The sequence below is a fragment of the Suricata suricatta genome, chromosome 17, assembly GCF_006229205.1.
Source record: "Suricata suricatta isolate VVHF042 chromosome 17, meerkat_22Aug2017_6uvM2_HiC, whole genome shotgun sequence".
Taxonomy (NCBI): Eukaryota; Metazoa; Chordata; class Mammalia; order Carnivora; family Herpestidae; genus Suricata; species Suricata suricatta.
In genome coordinates, this window is record NC_043716.1 from 37,057,110 (window position 1) to 37,079,180 (window position 22,071).

Genomic DNA, 22,071 nt, shown 5'->3' on the forward strand with positions numbered 1-22,071 from the left:
ACCTCTTCTACCGGGATGTACAGGAGCCAGGAACAAAGGTGCCAGGTGCCAAGAGAGCCCAGCCACACACCTGGTCCAGAAGAACCTGGTGTGGGGCAGGCCCCACCTTGGCATCGACGTGCAGCAGCCTGGAGCCAGCGGACTATAATAGAGGTGGGAGAAGAGAAGGCCCTCACTCAGCCCTTCTACCATCAATTTCTTCCTGCCCTGCAGAGCAGAAGCCTAGAGCCTCCCTGAGGGAGCTCTCAGTCTCAGGGGGTGAGACATGAACCTAATTCTCAGAGAACTCCCAGACTTATGGAAGAAATAGGGTCTCGTCTCTCTGGGGATCTCTGAAGCTGGGGGGACCGAGACCTTCCCCAGATGCAGAGACCTGAGCATCTACAAAGCCTTGTTATCTACAAAAGAGAACAGGGAGCAGACTGAGTACTCAGGAGCTGAGGGAGGCAGTTAAGAAGCAATGGGCGGGGTGCAGCCCCCACCCTTCCTGTCTTGGGCTCACGTGCAGACATTTCAAGTGCAACACTGAGCTGTGCTACAGAGGGGAGGGCATATCAGCATCAAAACTAGAAGCACTCCGGCAGATTATTCCAAGGGCAAGGCTGTGCCTCCCCCATTAGACAAGGGGGAGTTCCGACTCTACACACAGCTTTACCTCATATTGCTGGGTCTTTGTCACCAGCAACCTTGCCGCTGCCTACGAGGAACAGTTCCCCCAAACCAGGAAGGCAGAAAACAAAGCAGAGTGAGGCCTGGAGCTCCCAAAACAGATGCCAACACAAGCCCATTCATGCATTCAACAAACATTTATTGAGTGACTACTGCACGCCAGGCACTGGCACTAGTCCCAGGAATCTAGCTTATCGGCTCCCGGTCACAATAGTCATTTCTGCCCTTAGGGCCATCACTATCTTCCTCTTCTAGAATGCTAAAACAAGAAAGAAAAAACTTGAGCCCCCATACTCAACCGAATGTTGGAGGTCAGCCCTCAATTCTCCTTCACTTTTGGGGTTGGGGACAATTTATCATGCAGAGTCAGATCATCAAGGGCGTTTTCTGCAAGGGATGTGTGGGAACAAGCATAAGAGCATGTCTGTCCTCTAGAACCAAGAAAACACTGCGGAGTGAAGTAGGGAAGCAGGTTTAGGTGAGAGGGGCTGGCACTGAGGGGTGTGTCCCCACCAGAGCAGCACCGGCTGCCAGAGCTGGCAGTGATCTTCAGAGAGGGACAGTGAGTTGCCTAAGGTCATACAAGGAGTCAGGGAGGAACTTTCAGGACTAGAATCTCAGGACCCCTGTCCCTCTGGGACGGACAGATGGACACACACACACACACACACACACACACACACACACACACACACCCTTCTAAGGAGAAGGGACAAGGAAGGGATAGGGAGAAACAAGGTGGGCCCAGGAGTGCAAGAGAGGGAACGGGGAGGGGCTAGGAAGAAGGCCCCACCCACTCAGAGCCAGCCCACCACCCATCACAAGAGCTAAAGAAGGTTTGGGAGCCTGAGAAGAACCTATATGTTGGTGGTGGCCGAGGCTGTGGAGAAGCTCGAGGAAGCCACCCTAGAGAAAGCAGGCAAGGCTGGAGGGGGCATTCCATCTCCCTCCTCCCAGCTGTGGGGTTCAAAGCTGGCAATCTCCAAGATGCTTTCTCTGCCCCACCCCCATCCTGCACATGCTTGCCCCTCTCCTCCCCTCCCACAGCCTTGGACTCTCCCCTGCATCCCTGCCCACTATTAGGGTAACCTACCCTCTCTCCTCCATACCTGCCTCTCACCCGGTTCCCCTAGTAACAGCATCCTCATCTTCTACAATACCCTTCTTCTCTTTTCTAAGGACTTTCCATCTATTGTCTCACTGGAATCCTGAAAGGCAGGCTGCCTTGCATTTGCAATCCCCACCTTGGAGTGTTTGGGAAACTACCTCGGAAAAGTCCAGTGACACACTCAGGCTTCCTGGTCTCAGCTGGACATTCCCTCCCTGCGCCACCCTCTCCCCGGTTCCCCTGTCTTCAGCTGTCCCCGAACCCTCTGTGGGATTGCTCTATCGCAGCCACTCTGTGACTAGTGACACTAGTGACACTAGTGACCGGGTATGTCCCTTTGCTCTCTCAGGATCCTCAGTGCCCACTGGAAGCTGGTGTAAGGAGCTGGGCTCCTGGGCACCCCACACCAGACCAGCTCCAATCATCTTCCCCAAGGGAAGGCAAGAAATGCAAAGACTCAGAAAGGGGTCTCTGTGCCTGGGGTCTGGGGACTCGCTGAGTGAAGTCTTGTCGAGGCTGGTGGAGCAGGATAGGGTCTTGGTCACCACTGTTCTGCACCCAAAACTCAGTCCGGGCTTGAGCCGGGAACACAAGGAGTATGAGGCGCTGCAGGCTAAGGTGGAGGAGGAGCGGCTGGGGTTGAAACCCGGGAACAGCGGCCGCCCAGCTCTAACGCTCGGAGGCTGCGGGAGTAGAGGGACCCGGCGGGGGCGGGGCGGGGGTGCTGGGGTTGGGGCGGGGCCGGGGCGGGGCGAGCACAATTTAGGAGGCCTAGGGCGGGGTGACCAGGAAGATCCAGAGGGGGCTGGACTGGTGAGGCCAAACTGTGTGCAACGGTGCGGGGTTCGGGTGCGGGGTCCGGGTGGGAATCGTAGGCGTGGGCGGGGCTTAAGATTGTAGGGGCGTGGCTTGGTCGCCTGGGCAGGGCTAAGGGAGGCTGGGGCCCGTGTGGACTGGATGGGGTGACCCGCCTGCTTCCCCAGCGAGATCTCCACGCACTTGGAGGGAGACTTCTTTAAGCTGAGGGAGAGACTGGGGACCCTGCCCTAAGAGAGTCTTCTCTCTGAGCGGGGAGAACTGTCTCCCTCCTCGGGAACTTCCCTGTCTTTCCAACTGTAGGACTTTTCTAGCTGATCACTTCCCATTCTCTCTGCCAGATGGATGGGCCCTGGATCTTAGTGACCCAGATATTCTGGGAGTCGAAAGGGCAGGGCCGGGGTCTCAGTCCTCTGAATGACTGCAGGACACTTCTTGTCAACTCAACACCATACTGTCTGGGTACATCCTCTGCTTACCAAGGGCTCCGCTAAGAGGTGGGAGTGGAGTTGGGGTCCCTCCCTCACGTGACTGAGGGGCCTCCTGTCTTAGACCCAGTGGTACCGGACCTGCAACATAATTTACAGGTCTCAGTTCAGAATGAAAACTAGAGGAGTTCTTGCTTAAAATTATGAAGAATTATTATTCAAAGGGTGCCTGGGTGGCTCAGTTGGTTAAGCCTCAGATTCTTGATTTTGGCTCAGGTCATGATCTCCCTGTTTGTGAGTCTAAGCCCCGCATCAGGCTTGTGCTGACAGTTCAGCACCTGCTTGGGATTCTCTCTCTCCCTCTCTCTCTTTCTGCTCCTCCCCTACTTTTGCTCTCTCAAATAAATAAACTTTAATTTAAAAAAAAGAATGATTCTTTTTTTCCTGACAACAGGAAAGCATTAAATCAAGCTGGGGTCATGTATGACTTGATAGGTTGCATGCCCATGAAGTTGGCTCTGACACCAAGCTATAAACAGATGAGTCAGGGTCCAACCCCTGTCATTCTCTTCTCCCAAGAAAAAGGCAGAAGGTGCAAGCCCACCTAGCCCCCACTCACTTTTCCCCAAAGAAAGGGAGAAAGTGGAATAAAAACTCTTCCAGGGATCTTCTCTCATCCTCTCCTGTAAGGGAAAGAGTGAGTCTGCTGCCCCAGAGCGCGCACGCGCGCGCGCGCGCGCGCACACACACACACACACACACACACACACACACACACCACACACGTTAGCCCTCCAGCTCCCAGAGCTGCCTTACAATCTCCTGCCCACCAGGAGAGGGAGGGAGAACATTCTCCTGTCTCTCACACCATCTCCTCTCCTTTCCCTTCTGCAGGGCTGAGCAAGGAGCACCAGCAGCTACTGGCTATGTCTATGCAGAAAGAATTCCTTTCCTATAGACAGAGCTGGTGAGGGGCCTGGGGACTGCAGGACAGGTGTGAAGGATGACAACTAGGGTAAAATGGAGTTTGAGTGCTAGAAGAGATCTGGAAGTTTATGCAGCTCCACCCCCTCAGTCACAGATGACCTCTCTGGCCCAGAGAGAGGAAGGTACTTCTCTAGAGTCACTCAGCAGGCTCCTGGCGGAGCTCTCTATGGTGAACTAAGGTCTCCAGACTCTTAATCTGTGCCTATTTCTGCTCAACTCTAGCACTAATGGGCAGAGGTTGTCAAGTGTGGGGTCAGGGGCTAGAATTTAAAATTTTTACTGCAGACTACCTCTGAAGCTAGTGGTTCCCCAAATGTAAATCATCCCGTGACATTTATTCTCTATTGTGCAGATGGAGACCACCCTGGACTAGAATTTCTTTTAGGAGGTGGTAGGGCTCTTCTGCCCTCACTTCAAACTGCTCAGGGATTTCTTGGTTGAAGCTGAAGGTGACCCAGGCCCTGGTGGGACTCTGCAGCCTTGACATACCAGAGGATGGACCTCTCTCTATACCAGAGACCACAATGCCTTGTCACCAATGCCTTGTGCTCTCTATGCCTCTGTCTTTCAGGTGCTGGCCAATAACATCTGGCTTTCCCCTAGCCCTGGTCGGGGAGTGTGGGACTTTGCATAGACCCAGGGGAACTGGAGAAATGGAGAGGCGTTTCAGCTCCAAGTTCTCTTGGAGGCAGATCTTCAAAGGCTCCATCTGGTACCCAGTATCTTTTACAAGGATCTGGGGGGCTCTGTCCTATCAGGAGGGGTCTAGCAACCATAGCCAAGGAAAGCTTCTCTTTCGTCAGCCATGAAGTGAACAGGAGCTCCAACACCTGCTCCAGCAGCCGCTTCAGGACTCAGGAAGAGGGGCGCCTGGGTGGCTCATTCGGTTAGGCCTCCGACTTCGGCTCAGGTCAGATCTCACGTTTGTGGGTTCGAGCCCCGCATCAGGCTCTGTGCTGACAGCTAGCTCAGAGCCTGGAACCTGCTTCTAGTTCTGTGTTTCCTTCTCTCTCTCGGCCCCTCCCCCTCTCATGCTCTGTCTCTCTCTCTGTATCAAAATAAATAAAACATTAAAAAAAAAAGTTAAAAAAAAAAAGGACTCAGGAAGAGCCAGGGCACGGAGGGGGTCACCTGACAGAGGAGACATCCCTGGATTGGGCTGGGAGGCTGGCAGTGGCCTCCTTATGCAAACCAATCTCATAGAGGGATTGGCAACCGAGGGCTACGGATGGTGAGGGCTGACACCTTCAAGTTTGACACACTTTTTTAGTTCTCCAGTACAACTTTGGGTTGAGGAAGTGTCACAAGACCCTGAACAGTGTCTACTCAGCCAGGAGTTTGGAGGTGTCTTGGGCTCCAAAGCTGAGTTGGGAATTTGGGGAAAAACCTCAAAGTATTTTAGGGGATTAGAAAGGATTATAGGGGTTTTACTTTGTTCAGAAAGGAGAATTTATGGAAGTATAGCTCCCAATCTGTAATCTACACCCCAAAACTTCCAGCCTCCCATCGGAAATAAAAAAATGCGATGCCACTGAGGCACGTTCTTCCTGCCCCTCTACCAGAGGGTTATGCCTCCATTCCAGCCTGTCTTCACCCTAGCCCTTTCACCTCTTGCAACTCAGAGGTCTGTGCCAGCTTCTTCCCATTTTTGACATGCTCAGTATCTTCCACCCTTCTGAACTCCACTAGCCTACCTCATCTCTGTCCTGTTTGGCCCCTTCTTGAGGAGAAAATCGACAATAATAAAAGGAAAATGAGTAAGGAAGTAACAATGTATCTCAGTGTCTGTGTCTGCAATGCACTCTATGGGTCAGAGAGACATTCAGGGGTCTATGGGTCCCAGAGAACAGGCGACTTCCTCCCCTAGGCCAGGTCCCTTCCTTGATCCCCATCTCCTAGCAACTACACTGAAATCACAAGCTTGGGGCCCACATTAGGGGGGGTTATCACCATTATCTCCCTTGAGTGACCACCAGAGGGAGATAGAGAGCAAAGTCTGCCACCTAAAACAGCACCAAGCACCATCCAGCCTCTAGTTTTCAGTAAGTCATTTTAAATTCACCTAAAAAGTTCTTCCAGATCAGTCTAAATTAAGTCTCTTCCAGCACAACTTAAATTACATCCCAGATTCCTCTGATTGTAAATCAGGACTCTGAGGAAAGAGGCCTGGTAGAGGCCTGATCCCTGAGACTATGAGGCAGGGGGACTGGGGAAGTAACCAAAAGACAAAGTATCCTGGATGAGGGGGTGGGGGGTGGGGGTGAGGAGCAGCACAGGAACAAGCCTGACATGGCTATTTTTATTCCCAAAACACAAGATCTTTAGCCTGGCTGACCCCACAAGCCCTTATTTCTTCTCTTTGCCTTGAACCCTCAAAGCCACCTTCTTGGAACACCATTAGGCACTTTGGGGGATGGTTTCATGAGAGAGAGGTGGGATGGACTGGCATGAGGAGAATGAGTACAGGTCTGGTAGAGTCCAGAATGAATGAAGGAGGGCAAGAGAAATGAAAAGAGTAAGATTTCCAGGTCAGAGGAGAGAAAGTCAGTTACATGGACTTTTGAGGTCCTCAAAAAGAGCAGATACATATGTGGGTTCTTGAAATCACTGTTCTCCAGATCTTTGGAGGGTAACCTGGACTGGAAACCTTGGCCTTCAGCCAATGGACAAAGGGTAGACACCAATAGGTGTCCCAAAAGCCTCACTGAGGCAATGGTGTGCTGGTGAGAAGGAGGGTAGTGGGGCCATCTAAAGAATGAGAGGGGCGCCTGGGTGGCTCAGTCAGTTAAGCATCTGACCCTTGACTTCAGCTCAGGTCATGATCTCACGGTTTGTGAGTATGAGCCCTGCATTGGGCTCTGCACTGACAGCACGGAGCCTGCTTGGGATCCTGTCTCTCTCTCTCTCCGCCCCTCCCCTACTTGCTCTCCATCTCTCTCAAAATAAATAAATAAATAAATAACTTTTTTAAAGTACAAATAAAAATAAATAAAGGATGAAAGACTCCAGAGCCCAGGACTACCTATCTGCTGAATTGCAGTGGCATCAGTCACATCAATGCACTGATTAATGGCTACAGAAAGGAAGAGATGGAAATCCAGGAAGAACCAGGAAAACAGGTAGAGATGGAAAGAATACAGCACGTACATCTATTTCTGCGAACACGCACCCATGTGACAGGGACCGAATGACTAATGACAGCCTTCCCACATTCCAAGCCCTTGGTTGGAACTATTGGAGGAGGAAGTGCTAGACTGCCCCACAAGAGAGGCAGGTAGGAAGGTGAGCCAGAAGATAGGGGGCAGGGACTAGAGACCCAGAAAGTTTTGTTTTACGACACAGATTTGGGAGCATTTGTCACATGGAATGAGACTTTGGAGACAGAGGTATAATTCAGTTTTTAGGGAGTTTTGCTGAGTGTGGTGTGGTCTGATCTCCCCATTTGCCAACAGCCCCTCAAGAAAACCTCCAGACTGCGCACCTGGGTGGTTCAATTGGTTAGGCATTCAACTCCTGATTTCAGCTCAGGTCATGAACATGAGTTCGAGCCCCATGTGGAGCTCTGCGCTGAGAATATGGAGCCTGCTTGAGATTTTCTCTCCTTGTCTCTCTGCCCCTCTTGCTCACACTCATACTCTCTCTCCCTCAAAATAAATTAACTTTAACAATGTTTTTAAAGGGAAGAAGAAAACCTCCAATAGAGATCTAACTTCTCTTCATGGTTTTCAAGGCTGCATTTCCTAATTGATAAGTGGTACTGAAGGGAGCCTCGGAGTTAGAGCCTGAAGACAAACTCAGTGGTATTCAGGTTATATATGCATGCAGGCATAGACTCATGTCCCAAAGCTAAAGGAGTCTTGCTTGGAAATGTCTTGATTTGTCACCTAGAAACCTAATCGTGTGTGTAAAGTCCCTTTTAAAATTCCGTCTAGGCATGGACTTAAGAACAACTTCCAAGGCAAACATGCCCTTTAGCCTTGCCACTAATTCCGCTCTGCCCCTGCCTATGTGTGTGCGTGCTAAGTGTGGGTACAATATTTCATGAGGAGCAGACACGCTGAACACGGAACAGCAGAAAATCACTTGGTCTATCTCCGTAGACCTACACAGACCTAGGCAGCTGGCAGTGCCATAGAAACGTATATTCAGCTAAAACAAAGGGAGGGAGGGAGTGATATGCAGACAGACAAGCAGAAGATGGAGGACAATTTTTCAGCTGCTCTTTCTGCTGGAATCTGTGGACACACAGGATTTCTTATCCCTTCATCATGCCCACAAGCCCTTATCATGAATCCTAGACACTTCCTAATGACCATGATGATGACAGAACAGAGATGCCTGCCTTCATCTCACACACACACACACACACGCACACACACGCACACACACTTCCTACTGCCTCTTTGTTGCCCCTCCTTACCCTCCTCTCAGCCCATTAAGGCAACCTTCAGTGGCCACCTCTCTCTGGTCTGGCTCCCTTCACCCACGCTGGCACCTGCCTGGCAGCTCCCTACCCCCTCAGCCCTTAGGAGGTCAGGGCCCAGGGCCCCGGGGCAGGGCACACGTGGAACAGGTTGATGCTGTTCTGGAAGTAGAGCAGGAGAGGGGTGGGGTTACTGGGGCAGGCGGGGTCCCTGGAAGCCTACATCCTTGCCTCCAGAGAGCATAAAGCAGTGGCCCGTCCTGGTGAGGGATAGCCACTCTCTCAACCTACAGACTGAGCCCCAGCTGCTGGACAGAACCTAGACCTGCTCTCTGGTAAGAACTCGATGACAGCAGGGGAGAAGGGGGTTCCTAGGGGTGAATAAGAACAAGGGTGGGAAGAGAAGGGCTAGGAGTCTCCTAGAGCCCCAGGGGGTAGGTGTCTTCATTGGTTTTAGAGAGAGAAGTGAGGGGTGGTCCTGTGAGCACCTCTCTGGTGAGGAGGAGACAGCACTCACCTGATCCCTTCCCAACCTGGGAGGTTGGCCTGACCTGGCCCGGTCCTTCCAGGAGTGAGGAGTAAAAAAAGGCATCTTGGATCCCATGCAGTTGGCAGGCAGGTCCCCTGCACCTGTGCATGTGCCTCCTGCTTCCCTGACTCTGTGAGATGCCCATGGGGGCTGTGAGGCGGTTCCAGGCCAGCTGCTGTGTCCTCTTCCACCCACAGGGATAATCTGGCTGTGCCAGCTGGCCACCCAGCCAAAGCACCTGGACTTGAACCTCAAGAACAGAAACCTAAGACTATGAACCTCCAGCTTGTGCAGGCCCAACATTCTCCAGGTCCCTCTTACCCCAGAATGTGCCTCCCAGGGCCACATTCATTCATTTCTTCATTCATTCTTTCCACACACATTTGCCAAGCTCCAGGTCTGCACCAGGCACGGCGCTTGGTGCTGATGCTACCGGGATGACTAAGACCCATTTCCTGCCCTCTGGGAGGCCACAGTCAAGTAGGCGAGAGTCAGGTGCACAGATCATAACAACATGACATTGCAGGTGTTTCGGAACTGCATGTATAAAGTGCTTTGGGGACACAGGGTAGAGTCACCAGCTGCCTGAAGATACTGAGAAGGGAGTCACCAAAGAAGTGACTCAAATTGAATCTTAAAGGATGAATAGGAATTCTTTAGGTTGGGGGGGGGGGGTGTATTATAAGCAGAGGGAGAAAAGGCAAAGGCCTGGATGTCTTGGGTGGCATCTGGAGGGAAGTGGGTCTACTCACACCCAGGAAACAAGAGGTGGGCACAAGGGAAGTACAGGGTACGGGGAGGTGACCCCCACCCAAAGAAAGGGCAACTGGGGCAAGTAAACAGCATCTGCCTCCTCGGGCCCTCGGCACCAGTGGTGGCCGCCTTCCTGGCTGGCATCCCGGATCCCCACTGTCACAGCTCCCTGGGGAAGATGAGTTGGGCACAGCTGTAGGAGAGGAACTTTACTTGCATCACTAATGAAATGCTCCAGCCAAGTCCGTGAAGGAGATGAATACAAGGTGAGCAAAGAGCCCTTGACAAACAGAGGGAAGGCCTGGCTTCTCTAAGCAGCCTTGTGACTTTAGGCAAGTTGTGTCAGCTCTCGGGGTTGTGTTTCCTCATCATAAAGAGAAGACTCCTTTAGTTCCTTTCAGCTCTGACATTCCTAGAATCCAGGCATCTTGAAGGTCCCCCCACATACACCCTGAGCCCTGTGATCTCTCTGCAGGGGCCTTCCTGTGTCCTGGTCTCCCAACTTGTCACTCTCCTGTCTCCCCCCACCCCCACAGAGAAAATGACCATATTTGAAAATGTCACTCGGGCCCTGACTAGACAACTGAACCCTAGAGGGGACCTGACACCCCTCGACAGCCTCATAGACTTCAAGCGTTTCCATCCCTTCTGCCTGGTGCTGAGGAAGAGGAAGAGCACACTCTTCTGGGGTGCCCGCTATGTCCGCACTGACTACACCCTCCTGGATGTGCTCGAACCTGGCAGCTCACCTTCAGGTTAGTTTGAACACGGGGTTGAGTATGGAGGGGTGGGGGCCAGGCACTGGCTTATGAGCCCAACACTCCCTCTGCCCAGATGTGGTCTGGTGTTGTGTAGCCCAAAGTTCTCCCAAAAGGTGAGGGAAGAGGGACATTTCCCAGCCGGGCTCCTTTCATCTTCTCTCTCCTGCAGATCCAACAGACTCTGGGAACTTCAGCTTTAAGAATATGCTGGATGCCCGAGTAGAAGGAGAGGTGGACGTGCCAAAGACAGTCAAGGTGACAGGGGCTGCAGGGCTATCCAGGAGCAGTACCCTGGAGGTCCAGACACTCAGTGTGGCTCCTAAGGCTCTGGAGACCTTGCACCAGGAGAGGTGAGAGTGACAGGGCTGGAGGGCCACCAGGCTGGGGTGGTTGATGCATGGAAAGGGTGCTTTGGGTCCTGAGCTAAAGGGCAGGGCCTTCACACTGACCTTCACCTACGTGTCCACCACAGGAGAGCTCTTGAAAATGACCCTTCTAGCCCATTGGTGCCTCCAGGCCATTCCCTAACCACTCCCCCATCCTTCCACTACCTCCAGTACCACCCCCCTACTATCATACACACATGAGGATGCATATGGTCACGTGGACTTGCTGTGTGACCTGGGAAAAGTCATTTGTCCTCTCAGGAACCTCGGTTTTCTTTCCTGAAAAATGATGGGTTCGATAAAAATCTTTGGAGCCCCTTCCTAAACTATGACTCTATAAAATACACTAAAAAAGGAAAGGGTCTTAACTGCTCCCTAGTGAAGCTTGGGCACAGCGTTCTGCTCCCATAAATCAGGCCATCTGCTCAGTCCCATCCATACACCAGGCTGCCCTCGGGAATGCTGCCCCAGCAGCACAAGGGGTGTGGCAGATGCCACGTCAATGTGGTAGATCTGGGCACCTCAGATGTTTGGCTTGACAGGGAACTGACTTTTAAGTAGTTAAGTAGTGGTTAAAAGAAGGAGATGAGGACTGTGAAGATAGGAAGGAAGGGCTGGCGTGCTTAGAAAGTCACCCAGTGAATATTTATATAGTCTCACTGAGGGCAAAATACCATACAAGGTGCCAGGGTGAAATAGAACATCTTTGTCCAAGAACTTTGCCATCTAGGAGTTGGGGGGTTGAGGGGATGTACAACAGTGACTATAATCCAAGGCGACAAGTAATGAGTGCCATAGGAGGACTTTGCCTGAGTTTTGTGGCAGGCCAGAGGGACTTCTGGCTAGGGAAATGAAGAAGGGCTTCACAGAGGAGGCAGCCTATGACCTTAGGCCTTGAAGACCGAGTAGAAATTGAACATGCAAGTCTGAGAGAAGGACATTACAAAGATACGTGGGTGAGAAACCTCAGAACCTCTAGGGAGCATGGAGAGCTGGTTTGGCAGGAACAGAAAAGGTAAGAGTGGAGCACGTGGGAGGTGGAAGGGAGGCCAGACCACGGAGGACCAGGTGTCTGGTCAAGGAGGCGGAACTATTCTGTAGGCTTCAGGGAGACCCTGATGACGCCTTGAGGTGTCGTGATTAATCTGTCCACATGAAAGGAAGTGTGTCAGCCAGAGGAGGAGGGACAGGAGTTGGAAGCACGCACTAGGCAAGACACTGTCCCACTGTCCATCAGAGATTCAAAATGAGGACCTGAACTGGGAGTAGCACTCAGAATAAAGAGAGAGGAACCATCCGAGCTGGGGAACCTCTGGGTTGGACTGGACTTGGCAGCTGATTGCAGGGTGAGGGAGAAGGTTTTGTCAAAGATGGAGATCCAATGGACACCCTGATGGCAACAGTTCATAACTCTATACTATATACTAGTAATTTCCTAAGAAGGTAGATTTCTGGTGTTCTCACTACACACACACACATACACACACATACAAATGGTAACTATATGAGGTGATAGACACATTAATTAGCTTGACTGTAGTAATCATTTCTCTATGTATATGTCCATCATGTTGTGGGGCACCTAACTGGCTCAGTCGGAAGAGCATGTGGCTCTTGATCTTGGGGTTGTGGGTTCAAGCCCCATATTGGGTGCAGAAATTACTAAAAAAAAAACTTTAAAAAAAATGTCATATACCTTAAATATATGCAGCTTATTATTAAAATAAATTAATTAAACACATGAAATTTAAAAAAGATAACTCTAAGATTTGACTCAAGTGACGACATTAACAGAAACAAGAAAACTGACTTTAAAAGTGTATTTGGAGAGAAAGACTGAGTTCTTTTCAGAAGTTTTGAGTTTGTGGGTCCAGTAAGACATTAGCTGAGTGACCACAGTTAAAGACACTGCATTGCGTATGTTGTACATCTAAAACTAATAAGATGTTACATATCAATTATATGTCAAGTTTAAAAGAAAAAACTTTTTTAGTTTATTTATTTTGAGAGAGACAGAGACAGTATGAGTGGGGGAGGGGCAGAGAGAAATAAAGACAGATAATCCCAAGCAGGCTCCGCATTGTCAGCAGGATCCCCACATGGGGCTGGAACTCACGAAACCATTAGATCATGATCTGAGCCTATACCAAGAGTCAGATGCTCAACCGACTAAGCCACCCAAGTACTCCTAAAAGAAAATATTTTTAATGTTTTATCTATTTTTTGAGAGAGAGAGAGAGAGAGAGAGAGAGAGAGAGCGTGAGCAGGGGAGGGTCAGAGAAAGAGAGACACAGATTCCAAAACAAGCTCCAGGATCTGAGCTAGCTGTCAGCACAGAGCCTGATGTGGTGGCTCAAACCCACGAACCATGAGATCATGACCTGAGCCAAAGTCGGACGCTTAACCAACTGAGCCACCAAGGCGCCCTCTAAAAGAAAATTTTCAAGGCAGTTAGAAATGAGGGCCCAGAGCTCAGGAGAGAAGTCAAGGCTAAGATCCCTGTGAGGTGGTGGGGGCAGGGGAAGATGTTCGAGAGAGTTCAGACAGCAGAGAACTGAAAACAGAATCTTAGAGAATCTAAAATTTTAGGGAACCAAAGAAACCAGCACAGGAGATGCAGACAGAACGGATAGGAATTGGAAGCCGGAAGAGTGGGAGCAGAAGCAGGGTGGCACAGTGGGACTGGAAGCCCCGAGACAGAGTTGCAGGGAGGCTTTGTCCAGCAGGGGTCAGTGTTGTGCAAAGTTAGGGAAGGTCATTGAATCTGGTGGGTGGGAGGTCGTTGGGATTTGAGTCAAGGAAAACTAGAGTACAAATTATAAAATAATTTAGGAGTGGGCAGGGAAAAAGTAAAGACAGTGTGTATGGGCCTAGCTTCCCAGATACTTGCCGATAAAGTGAAGGAAAGAAACAGAATCATAATTTGAGGGAGTTAAAAGACCAAAGTTTATGTAGGCAATCAATGGGGTCAGAGCAACGGGGGTTAATAGCAGAGACAGGATGAGAGATGGGGACAAAGGACCCCAGGAGAGATGAACAGGGCTAAGAACGGGGTGGGGGGGAGGGAGGCATTCCAAGGCAGAGAGAAAAGAGGGAAACAGCGACCATGGGGCCGTGTTCCAGGCCAGAAGCTGTGCCAGATGATTTCCCAGTTTCCCGCTCAGCAACCCTGGAGGGAAGGGTCATTATCTTCATTTTATAGGTGAGACATGGAAGACTCAGCGTGGCTGCCCTGCGAGTAAGCGGGAGACCGGTTTCAGCCTTGGTCTTACTCCAGAGTCCTCACCCTTTCCTGGACGCCACCCTGCCTAGCTCCTGGGAATGGCCAAAAAAAGAGAAGCTCATGGCACCTGCCTGGAGAGATTCTGGCTGATTCCTTAATGCTTCTTCTGCTGCAGGAAGCTGTCAGCCGAGCACCCGTTCCTGAAGGAGATGCAAAACCGAGGGGAGAACCTGTATGTGGTGATGGAGGTGGTGGAGACCGTGCAGGAGGTCACTCTGGAGAGAGCCGGCAAGGCGGAGGGCTGCTTCTCCCTCCCCTTCTTTGCCCCGTTGGGACTACAGGTTTGTTTCACACATGCACACATGCACACAAGCACGCATACACGCATACACACACACACTCACTCACATTTAGCCTCTCCTCAGAAGCTGCGTTAACACATTAACTTTGCCCTATCAGTGCCCACCCAGGATACTAAAAAGGAGCCACTTCTTCTTGCTTTTCAAGATTCAGGCTCCTGTTGGCCAGACACAAATCCCCTCTCTGGCAAAGGTGCCCTAGGTGGGCAGATCCATGTGCTAGATGAACACAGCCTTGGAAGATGCGACATAAATAAGTAATGCTCTACATACCTAAAACTAGTTATTCAAGGGATGAGTTGGAGCTGAGACTAGGATTAGTCATGGAAGGCTACCTGGAGGAGAGGAGCAGGAGACACATGGCAAAGAGGAAGAAGGCACCGGGGCCTGTGGAAGCTCTCAGGTGGGACAGAGATGCACAAGCAGGTGACCGAGCAGGTCTGCCCAGTTCCTTCATGTGTCTGAACCAAGAAGAGAGATAGAGATTGTTAGCGGAATGATGCAAAAGGGTTTTGAAGCCCATTCCGTGGAGTCCAGACTGGTGGAAAGACAATCTGGGACACCAGTAAGGAGTTTTCAACTTCTTATCTCCTCACTTGCCCCTTCACTTACCCCTCCCCCACCCCCATGTCTCAGAATCCTTGCAGATTGATAAACCCTCATTGTCTGATCCTAGGGATCCATAAACCACAAGGAGGCTGTAACCATCCCCAAGGGCTGCATCCTGGCCTTTCGAGTGAGACAGCTGATGGTCAAAGGCAAAGATGAGTGGGGTGAGCAGACACTGGCATGTTCTCCCCTCAAGACAAGAATTACCCGCATTAGTACTAAGGCATCCTGCTCCCGTCTTGTGCAAGTCAGGGGATGAGGGCAGGAGTGTATTCTATTGTGGCCCAGCTGCCGGGGACAGGGCTGCAGAGTTGCTCTGGAGAGGAAGTGAAGGAATCCTGAGGTTCTGAGCATCTCCTCTGTGCTAGACACTGTGTTAGCTGGGGAAAGGGGGTGCAGAATGGACAAGCACAGCCTCTGCTCTCGAAGTCTGTGGCCAATAGAGGAAACAGACACAGACACCAGTACTAGGATGCAAGGCAGAAAATAGTGTTGTCATGGGAACGGACTTACAGAGGAAGAAAAGAGTTCTTCTATCAATAGAGGTAGATCAGGGGATTGGGTGAGGCATCCGGGGACAGGGGCCTACCTCGCCCTTAGCAGAGCCCATAGACTTGAGAATGGAGAAGGGAAGGTGGGCAGCTGTTAAGGGTCCTCCTGTTCTCCCCTCTCTTGCTCCTTTACAGATATTCCACATATCTACAATGATAACATGCAAACCTTCCCTCCTGGAGGTAAGAGAAATTGCTATCTGGTTTCCGGTATCTTCTGCCGAACTCTGACATCATCTGTTAAAATCCTGTACCCTCCAAAAGCATATAACATAATAGAAGCCCCTGGTTTTGTTTCCCAAGTCCCCCAAAAATATTTATCCTCAACTTCAGGCAAGACAGACAAAAGCACGTGCATACTGCCCTAGAGAGACAGAGAACCAGAAAGACAGAGACTGGAAGGCACCCCTGGAAGCAGACATGAGACTTGGAGACATTGTGTGTTCCCAAACTGGGGGGGGGGGAAAGGGGGTTGAGCTAACATAACCTCGTGTGTTTTTATAATGATCACTGATAAAGCCGCCTTGACATCGGCTCTAGATAAAAAGGCACAGATAGATTTCATGCTGACACATGTGCATTGTTTCTGTCTTCAGAAAAGCCAGAGGAGAAGTTCGTCTGTAAGTGTTTCCTCTCACTTCACTGCAACTTTCTTGACACAGATTTTTAAAACTCCAATCTTTCTGACTGGCGGGGAACAAGGCAGAGGAGGTCTCAGCAAACAACTGTCCCTGAAAGGTGGCAGAAATTCCAATAGCTTAGGAAAGAGCGGTGGAAGGGGGAAGTCTTGGGGCAGGATACCCAGGTGGTCTGCTGCTGCAAGAAGGCCTTCTTAGCTATAACCTGTCCCGTGCACATCTACAACTCTGCCACTCAGACCCAGGACGGGAGCCACTGAGTCACCAACTCCTGGACTGATTGAGTGATGCCAACTCAACCAATCCAGGAGCCCCTTTTCACATTGCACTAGCTTCTCTCCTGCCCCATTCCCGCCTCCCACAGAGAAAGTGGAGCCTTAAGATGACTAGAATATCCCAGGAGACAGGATAGATTTCCTAATCCCCATCAGTGTTTCATCCCCTGGCTGTGGCTACTATTTTGGTGGAGTACATTCTTGTCTTTTGTTTCCCCCCTCAGTTACCCTGGCATCTGATGCTGGTAAGGAATTTTGTAAGTTTCTCTCAAGACTTTGGCGGGGAGGCAGTGGGGTGGAGGGAGGGAAAGGAAAATGCTGAGTCCCAGGTCCTGGAAATTAGAGCTACTCCCAGGAAGCCACTCTCCAGGACATATTCTTAGGATGCCAGGCCCCTGGAGGGTCAGGCCAAGATCCAAGCTAACTCTGATCTACCCACATCCATGGATATAGACTCATCCATGCTAGCCTTCACTCAGTCACCAAAGTCATTCTTTGTTGACTAAGAAGGGGAAATAGACTTTACTTCCCAACTTTTAGCTGGAATATTGGAGAAAGGGAAGTCAATTGTCTAGTGCTGCAGAATGGGGCTTAAGAGCCCAGGGACAATCAACTCCCCCACCTTAGATATTAATGTGGGTCCTGGCCCACCTCCTTGCCCAGACCCTCCCCACAACTCCTCAAGTCAAGGCTAGTGGAAACTTCATAATCCAGTTCCTTGGTCAAGAAGAGAGGCCAGGCTCAGGCTGGGAGCAGAGCACAGGGGCTTGAGGGAGACTGAGTGAAGGAGCCCCGCAGGCAGAATGCTGACTGAATGGACAGACTGCCAGATGGCAGACGGTTTGTTTACCATGTTTACTATCCCAGTAGGGGAGGAACATGAGAACTTCAAGACACTAAAAGAAGAAGTTCAAAGAGAGATCCAAGAAGTGGAAAGGCTGAGCCGAGTAGGGCAAAGTTCCCTGCTCACCTCCCTCAGCAAACTTCTCGGGAAGAAAAAGGAGCTACAAGACCTGGAACTCACGGTGAGGTCACAGAGGAAGATTGCTGGTGGACATGTGTGTGGGTGTCACAACTGCCAGGGGATGTGACACGACAGAAGGCGGTCAGAGGCCGGGGGAGTCAGCAGCACATAGATGTCTTCCTCGAGTGAGTGAATGTCCAGGTGCCCCCAGACTGCCCGGCCACCGCTGCTCTCCTCGTTCCTCTGGGAAAGGACAAACAGTGCAGATTCCTGCAAGGCACAACAGAGGGTGGGCAGCAGGCCAGCAGGCCCCTTTCTTAGAAAAAGGACTGGAATCTTTTCTTTCCAGAGTCCAAAACTCAGGGACCAAGACTTTCCAGGAGTCCAGTACCTTTTAGGACTTGGTACCTTGATGAAGAAGCAAGGATATGAGTTAACACACCTCCAGGGACTGTTAGGTACCAGGCACTGTGCTTGGCCCCTTCCCTGTGTTCTTACAGGTTGCCCACCTTTCCCCACAGCTTGAAGGGGCTCTAGACAAAGGACATGAAGTGACCCTGGAGGCACTCCCAAAAGATGTCTTGCTATCAAAGGAGGCTATGGGTGCCATCCTCTATTTCCTTGGAGCCCTAACAGGTAAGTGGAGAACAAGGTCTTCATTTATATGCCTTTTTGGTGATAGAAATGAATCACTGAATGAATTCCCAGATATATGAATGAATAAATGAATGAATGAATGGCAAGTGAATTATACCACAGTTAAGTAGTATATACCTTCATTTAAGGAATTTTGTTATGGGGTGCCTTGATGGCTCAGTTGGTAGAGCATGCAACTCTTGAGCATGTGAGTTCAAGCCCCACGTTGGGCATAGAGATTGATTTAATAAAATAAAATAATAAAATTTTTTTTTAAAAGTTGTTTGCCTTCCTAAGGCATCACTTAGGCCCCTTGGATAGTCTGGGAAGGTGGCCTAGTCTTGCTAATAGAGGTTGGGAAGTAACTCAAGCTTTACCAGCCACATACTTAAATTTTCTACATATGGCTAACCTCATCACTTTTATATCGAAATTTGTTACCTTTATTTGATTTTATCATTTATTTTGAGAGAGAGAAAGCACAAGTGGGGGAGGGGCAGAGAGAGAGAGAGAGAGAGAGAGAGAGAGAGAGAGAGAGAATCCCAAGCTGGCTCTGCACTGTCAGTGCAGAACTTGATGCGGGGCGCCAACCCACAAACTGTTGAGATCATGACCTAAGCTGAAGTCAGACACTTAATAGACTGAGCCACTCAGGCAACCTGAAATTTGTTAGCTCTAATTTCAGAGAGTAACACCTTCTGATCTTGCCCTGAATTCTCTTCCCTCTGCATGAAACATTGCCCCTGAGAAGAATGCTCTCTAGTCCTTTAGGAGTAAGCTGAGATGTTTGTCCCCTTAAAAAGCCTGCCCTCAAATGCCAAGACCAAAATAGACCCTTTGGCTCTTGCTCCATTGCTCCCTTAACACCCTGTATTGTCACTCCACTTGGCTTTGTCTTCGCTACACTGCAAGTTCCCTGAGTGAAGGGGTATGACTTTTACGTGACACACCCAGCAAAGGTGCCTAGCACAGAGCAGCAAGCATTCAACTGTGGATTAACATGTAGATTAACTAATGCTGACGTTATGGGAAGTGCACCCATTTCCAGTCTGCAGTTCCCTCTTCTTACCCACACCACACATTTACGTCTCTGCCTTTTTTTTTCTTCTAGAGCTAAGTGAAGCCCAGCAGAAGCTGCTGGTAAAATCGATGGAGAAAAAGATCCTACCTGTGCAGTTAAAGCTGGTGAGAAAAAACAGCAAGTGCTAGAGAGAGTTTGGGAGGGAGTCAGCTAGAACCAGTGTATTGGCAAACTGAACCTAATGACAGACTGGGCTGGAGGGCCTCTGTCACATCACAGGGGCTCATGCCCACTGCTCATTTTTCTCCGTGTTCTCCCCCCTCCCTTTCATAACCAGAAGTAGAAGAGTAAATTTCTGTGCCATTATCTGGGTTTTTCAGCTTGAAAAGTCAGAAAACTCTGGTTTTGCTTATTTATAGCCAAGTGGCATAGGCAAATCTCTTAATATCTCTGAGTCTGTACAATAGGGCTGTACTCCTCTGTACAATAGGGCTAAAAAGAAAAGCATTGCCCACTGTACAGGACTGTTAAAAGGCCCACATGGACTTGTGATATATATAACGTACGATAATGTAATGAAAGGAGTTATAATAAGAGAAAGGTAGCTCTCTTTGTGGTTATGAGTAAAGAGAAAGGAAGACAGGTTTCCAGTTCTTTCTTTTCATGCTATTTTGGTTCCTTGCAGGTGGAGAGCACAATGGAACAGAATTTCCTACAGGATAAAGAGGGGGTTTTCCCCCTGCAGCCTGACCTGCTCTCCTCCCTTGGGGAAGAGGAACTGACCCTGACAGAGGCCCTAGTGGGGCTGAGTGGCCTCGAAGTGCAGAGATCGGGCCCCCAGTACATGTGGGACCCAGACACCCTGCCCCGCCTATGTGCCCTTTACGCTGGCCTCTCCCTCCTGCAGCTCCTGACCAAGGCCTCCTAACTTGCCCCTTCCACCTGCTTACTGCTTCCCCAATGCCTTCCTACCTCATTGTGCTATGTCCTTACCGCCCAAGGGTATTTCAGAGCCACCAGGCTGAAGATGACAGAAAACGTAGCTGATCAACTAAGATAAGCAATTTCCATTCATCCAGCTCTCTCTCTCCCCCTACCCCTGCAGTTCTGCAACCCATCTGCTTAAAGCCTCGAACAGCAGAAACTTTCAAACTTTTAAAACTGAACCATTTCAGCAAAACCAAAACTTATTCATTTCCTATCCCAATCCCTCCTGCTTATGCTTCCAAAAATCAAGTTTTACTGGCATTAATGGAAACTATTATTTTACCTTGGATGAAATGTCTTTTGGTGTTGTTCTTAACTTCCACTAGAGGAAAAAAATAGACATTATCACACTACATATAGATCATATATAAATGAATACTATTATAGTGCCTGCAGGCTAGCTGGAAAATGCTCAGAGAACAACTCTGAGGGTGTAGAATGCGGAATTCTAGGTTCTAAAGTGAGATCATCAAAGCAGCTTGCCTTCAAAGAGGAGGCTTTAGGGTCCTCTGGACTTGGGTGGAGAGCCTAGAACAGGCTTATTCATGGTACAAACCCAAAAACAAGAGTAGGACAACTTACAAGTATAATCCATAGAAAATGCAGATGAGTTAAAAAAAAAAAAAGTACCCAAGAGGGACGCCTGGGTGGCTCAGTCAGTTAAGCATCAACTTTGGCTCAGTCATGATCTTGTAGTCCATGAGTTCGAGCCCTGTGCTGACAGCTCAGAGCCTGGAAGCCTGCTTCAGATTCTGTGTCTCCCTCTCCCTCTGCCCCTCCCTCACTCATGCTCTCTCTGTCTCTTAAAAATAAATAAATGTTAAAAAAAATTTTAATTAAAAAAATAGTACCCAAGAATAAGACTGACCCATAACTTTTAAAAAGAAATTGTGATATTATCTTATTTCACCTTTCTCTCTTTTGCCCTCAGTTCAGGGTGGTTGTGGGAGGAAGTAATGTGGGCTTGTGATATGGACCTGCAAATATAGATACTACAATCTTATATATAACAACTGGGTTCATACCATCGTCCTCTGCCTGAAGCTGGCTTTTAACCTCACCAATTTCTTTTAAAGTAGTTTTATGGGTGGAATAATCTCTCTAAGGTTTTTGGCCCCAGGAGTCAAGACTCTCCCCTTCTTAGCCACCCCCTCCCCCAACTGGTTCCCTCATTCAACAAGAATTCATGATCAACTGCCAAACGCTTTGTGTTAAGCCATCCTCCCCCATTCTGGGGCATTTTCCAATGCCTCACTACATTGCTTGAAGACATCCTGAGTAATTATCTGCTGACTTAGTTGTTTTTCTCATGCGATGTACACTTAATAAAGAGATGATCTAACACCCTAACAATCCAGAAGGGTAACTTCATAAGGATGAACAACAAAGCTTGTCTGTTTCCTATGCTTCTCACCCACCTGAGTTACAGATATGGTGTTATGAAGAAGAGGCTTTAATGAGTTTATTCCAGTGATGACTCAAAAGTTCTGTTATCCATCCCGCAGCCCAAGGGGGCAGAGAGACACTTAGGGAGAAATTGGTCAAGGCATGCCCCCTAAAAGCAGACATATTTTTCCATTTAGCTCAAGTAGCTATTTGCTGCAATAGTATGACAAGAGGGAGACAAAGAATAGCCTTTCTACATATGAATATATGGAATATGATTAAAACATATTCCTCTATGATCTTACAACAGAGCTAGATTGTTTTGTAGGGTCTGACCTGGTTTAAAATTCAGGACTACCCACAAGTAACTTCTGGTTTTTATTATGGGGGGTGGGACATGGGTATGAGGTGGAGACAGGGGCTTTATGTGAGCATCTGGATGATGGATCCTTTCTTAATGATTCTCCTCAATACAAGAAACACAGAGCAGGAATCCAATATAATTCAGCCAAGGAAGGGAATCAAACAAGATCCTAATGGACCATCTGTATAATTACAGTCT

The 22,071-nt window shown here is 49.4% G+C and overlaps 1 protein-coding gene and 1 long non-coding RNA gene across 4 annotated transcripts; one reads left to right on the plus strand and one right to left on the minus strand.

The window, feature by feature from the left end:
- Nucleotides 1–10,254: 10,254 nt before the first annotated feature.
- Nucleotides 10,255–20,417, plus strand: GSDMA (gasdermin A). Of its 3 annotated transcripts, none has more exons than XM_029928258.1 (11): nucleotides 10,255–10,468; nucleotides 10,644–10,824; nucleotides 14,259–14,424; nucleotides 15,119–15,215; nucleotides 15,738–15,785; nucleotides 16,199–16,222; nucleotides 16,740–16,772; nucleotides 17,386–17,540; nucleotides 18,001–18,115; nucleotides 19,227–19,300; nucleotides 19,822–20,417. In XM_029928258.1, exons 1-11 carry the CDS (start codon nucleotides 10,255–10,257, stop codon nucleotides 20,062–20,064), a joined length of 1,350 nt encoding a protein of 449 aa, XP_029784118.1. In that variant the 3' UTR covers nucleotides 20,065–20,417. The 3 variants fall into 3 exon arrangements, with proteins under 3 accessions (XP_029784118.1, XP_029784119.1, XP_029784120.1); XM_029928259.1 differs by having other exon boundaries at nucleotides 16,740–16,760; nucleotides 17,383–17,540; XM_029928260.1 differs by lacking the exons at nucleotides 16,199–16,222; nucleotides 16,740–16,772 and adding an exon at nucleotides 16,399–16,410 and having other exon boundaries at nucleotides 17,353–17,540.
- On the minus strand, nucleotides 14,796–20,596 carry LOC115282295. The gene is made up of 3 exons (XR_003904576.1): nucleotides 20,407–20,596; nucleotides 17,540–17,749; nucleotides 14,796–14,903 (listed from the first exon to the last, which is right to left on the minus strand). It is a non-coding gene; the product is annotated as an uncharacterized LOC115282295 (long non-coding RNA).
- Nucleotides 20,597–22,071: the final 1,475 nt, after the last annotated feature.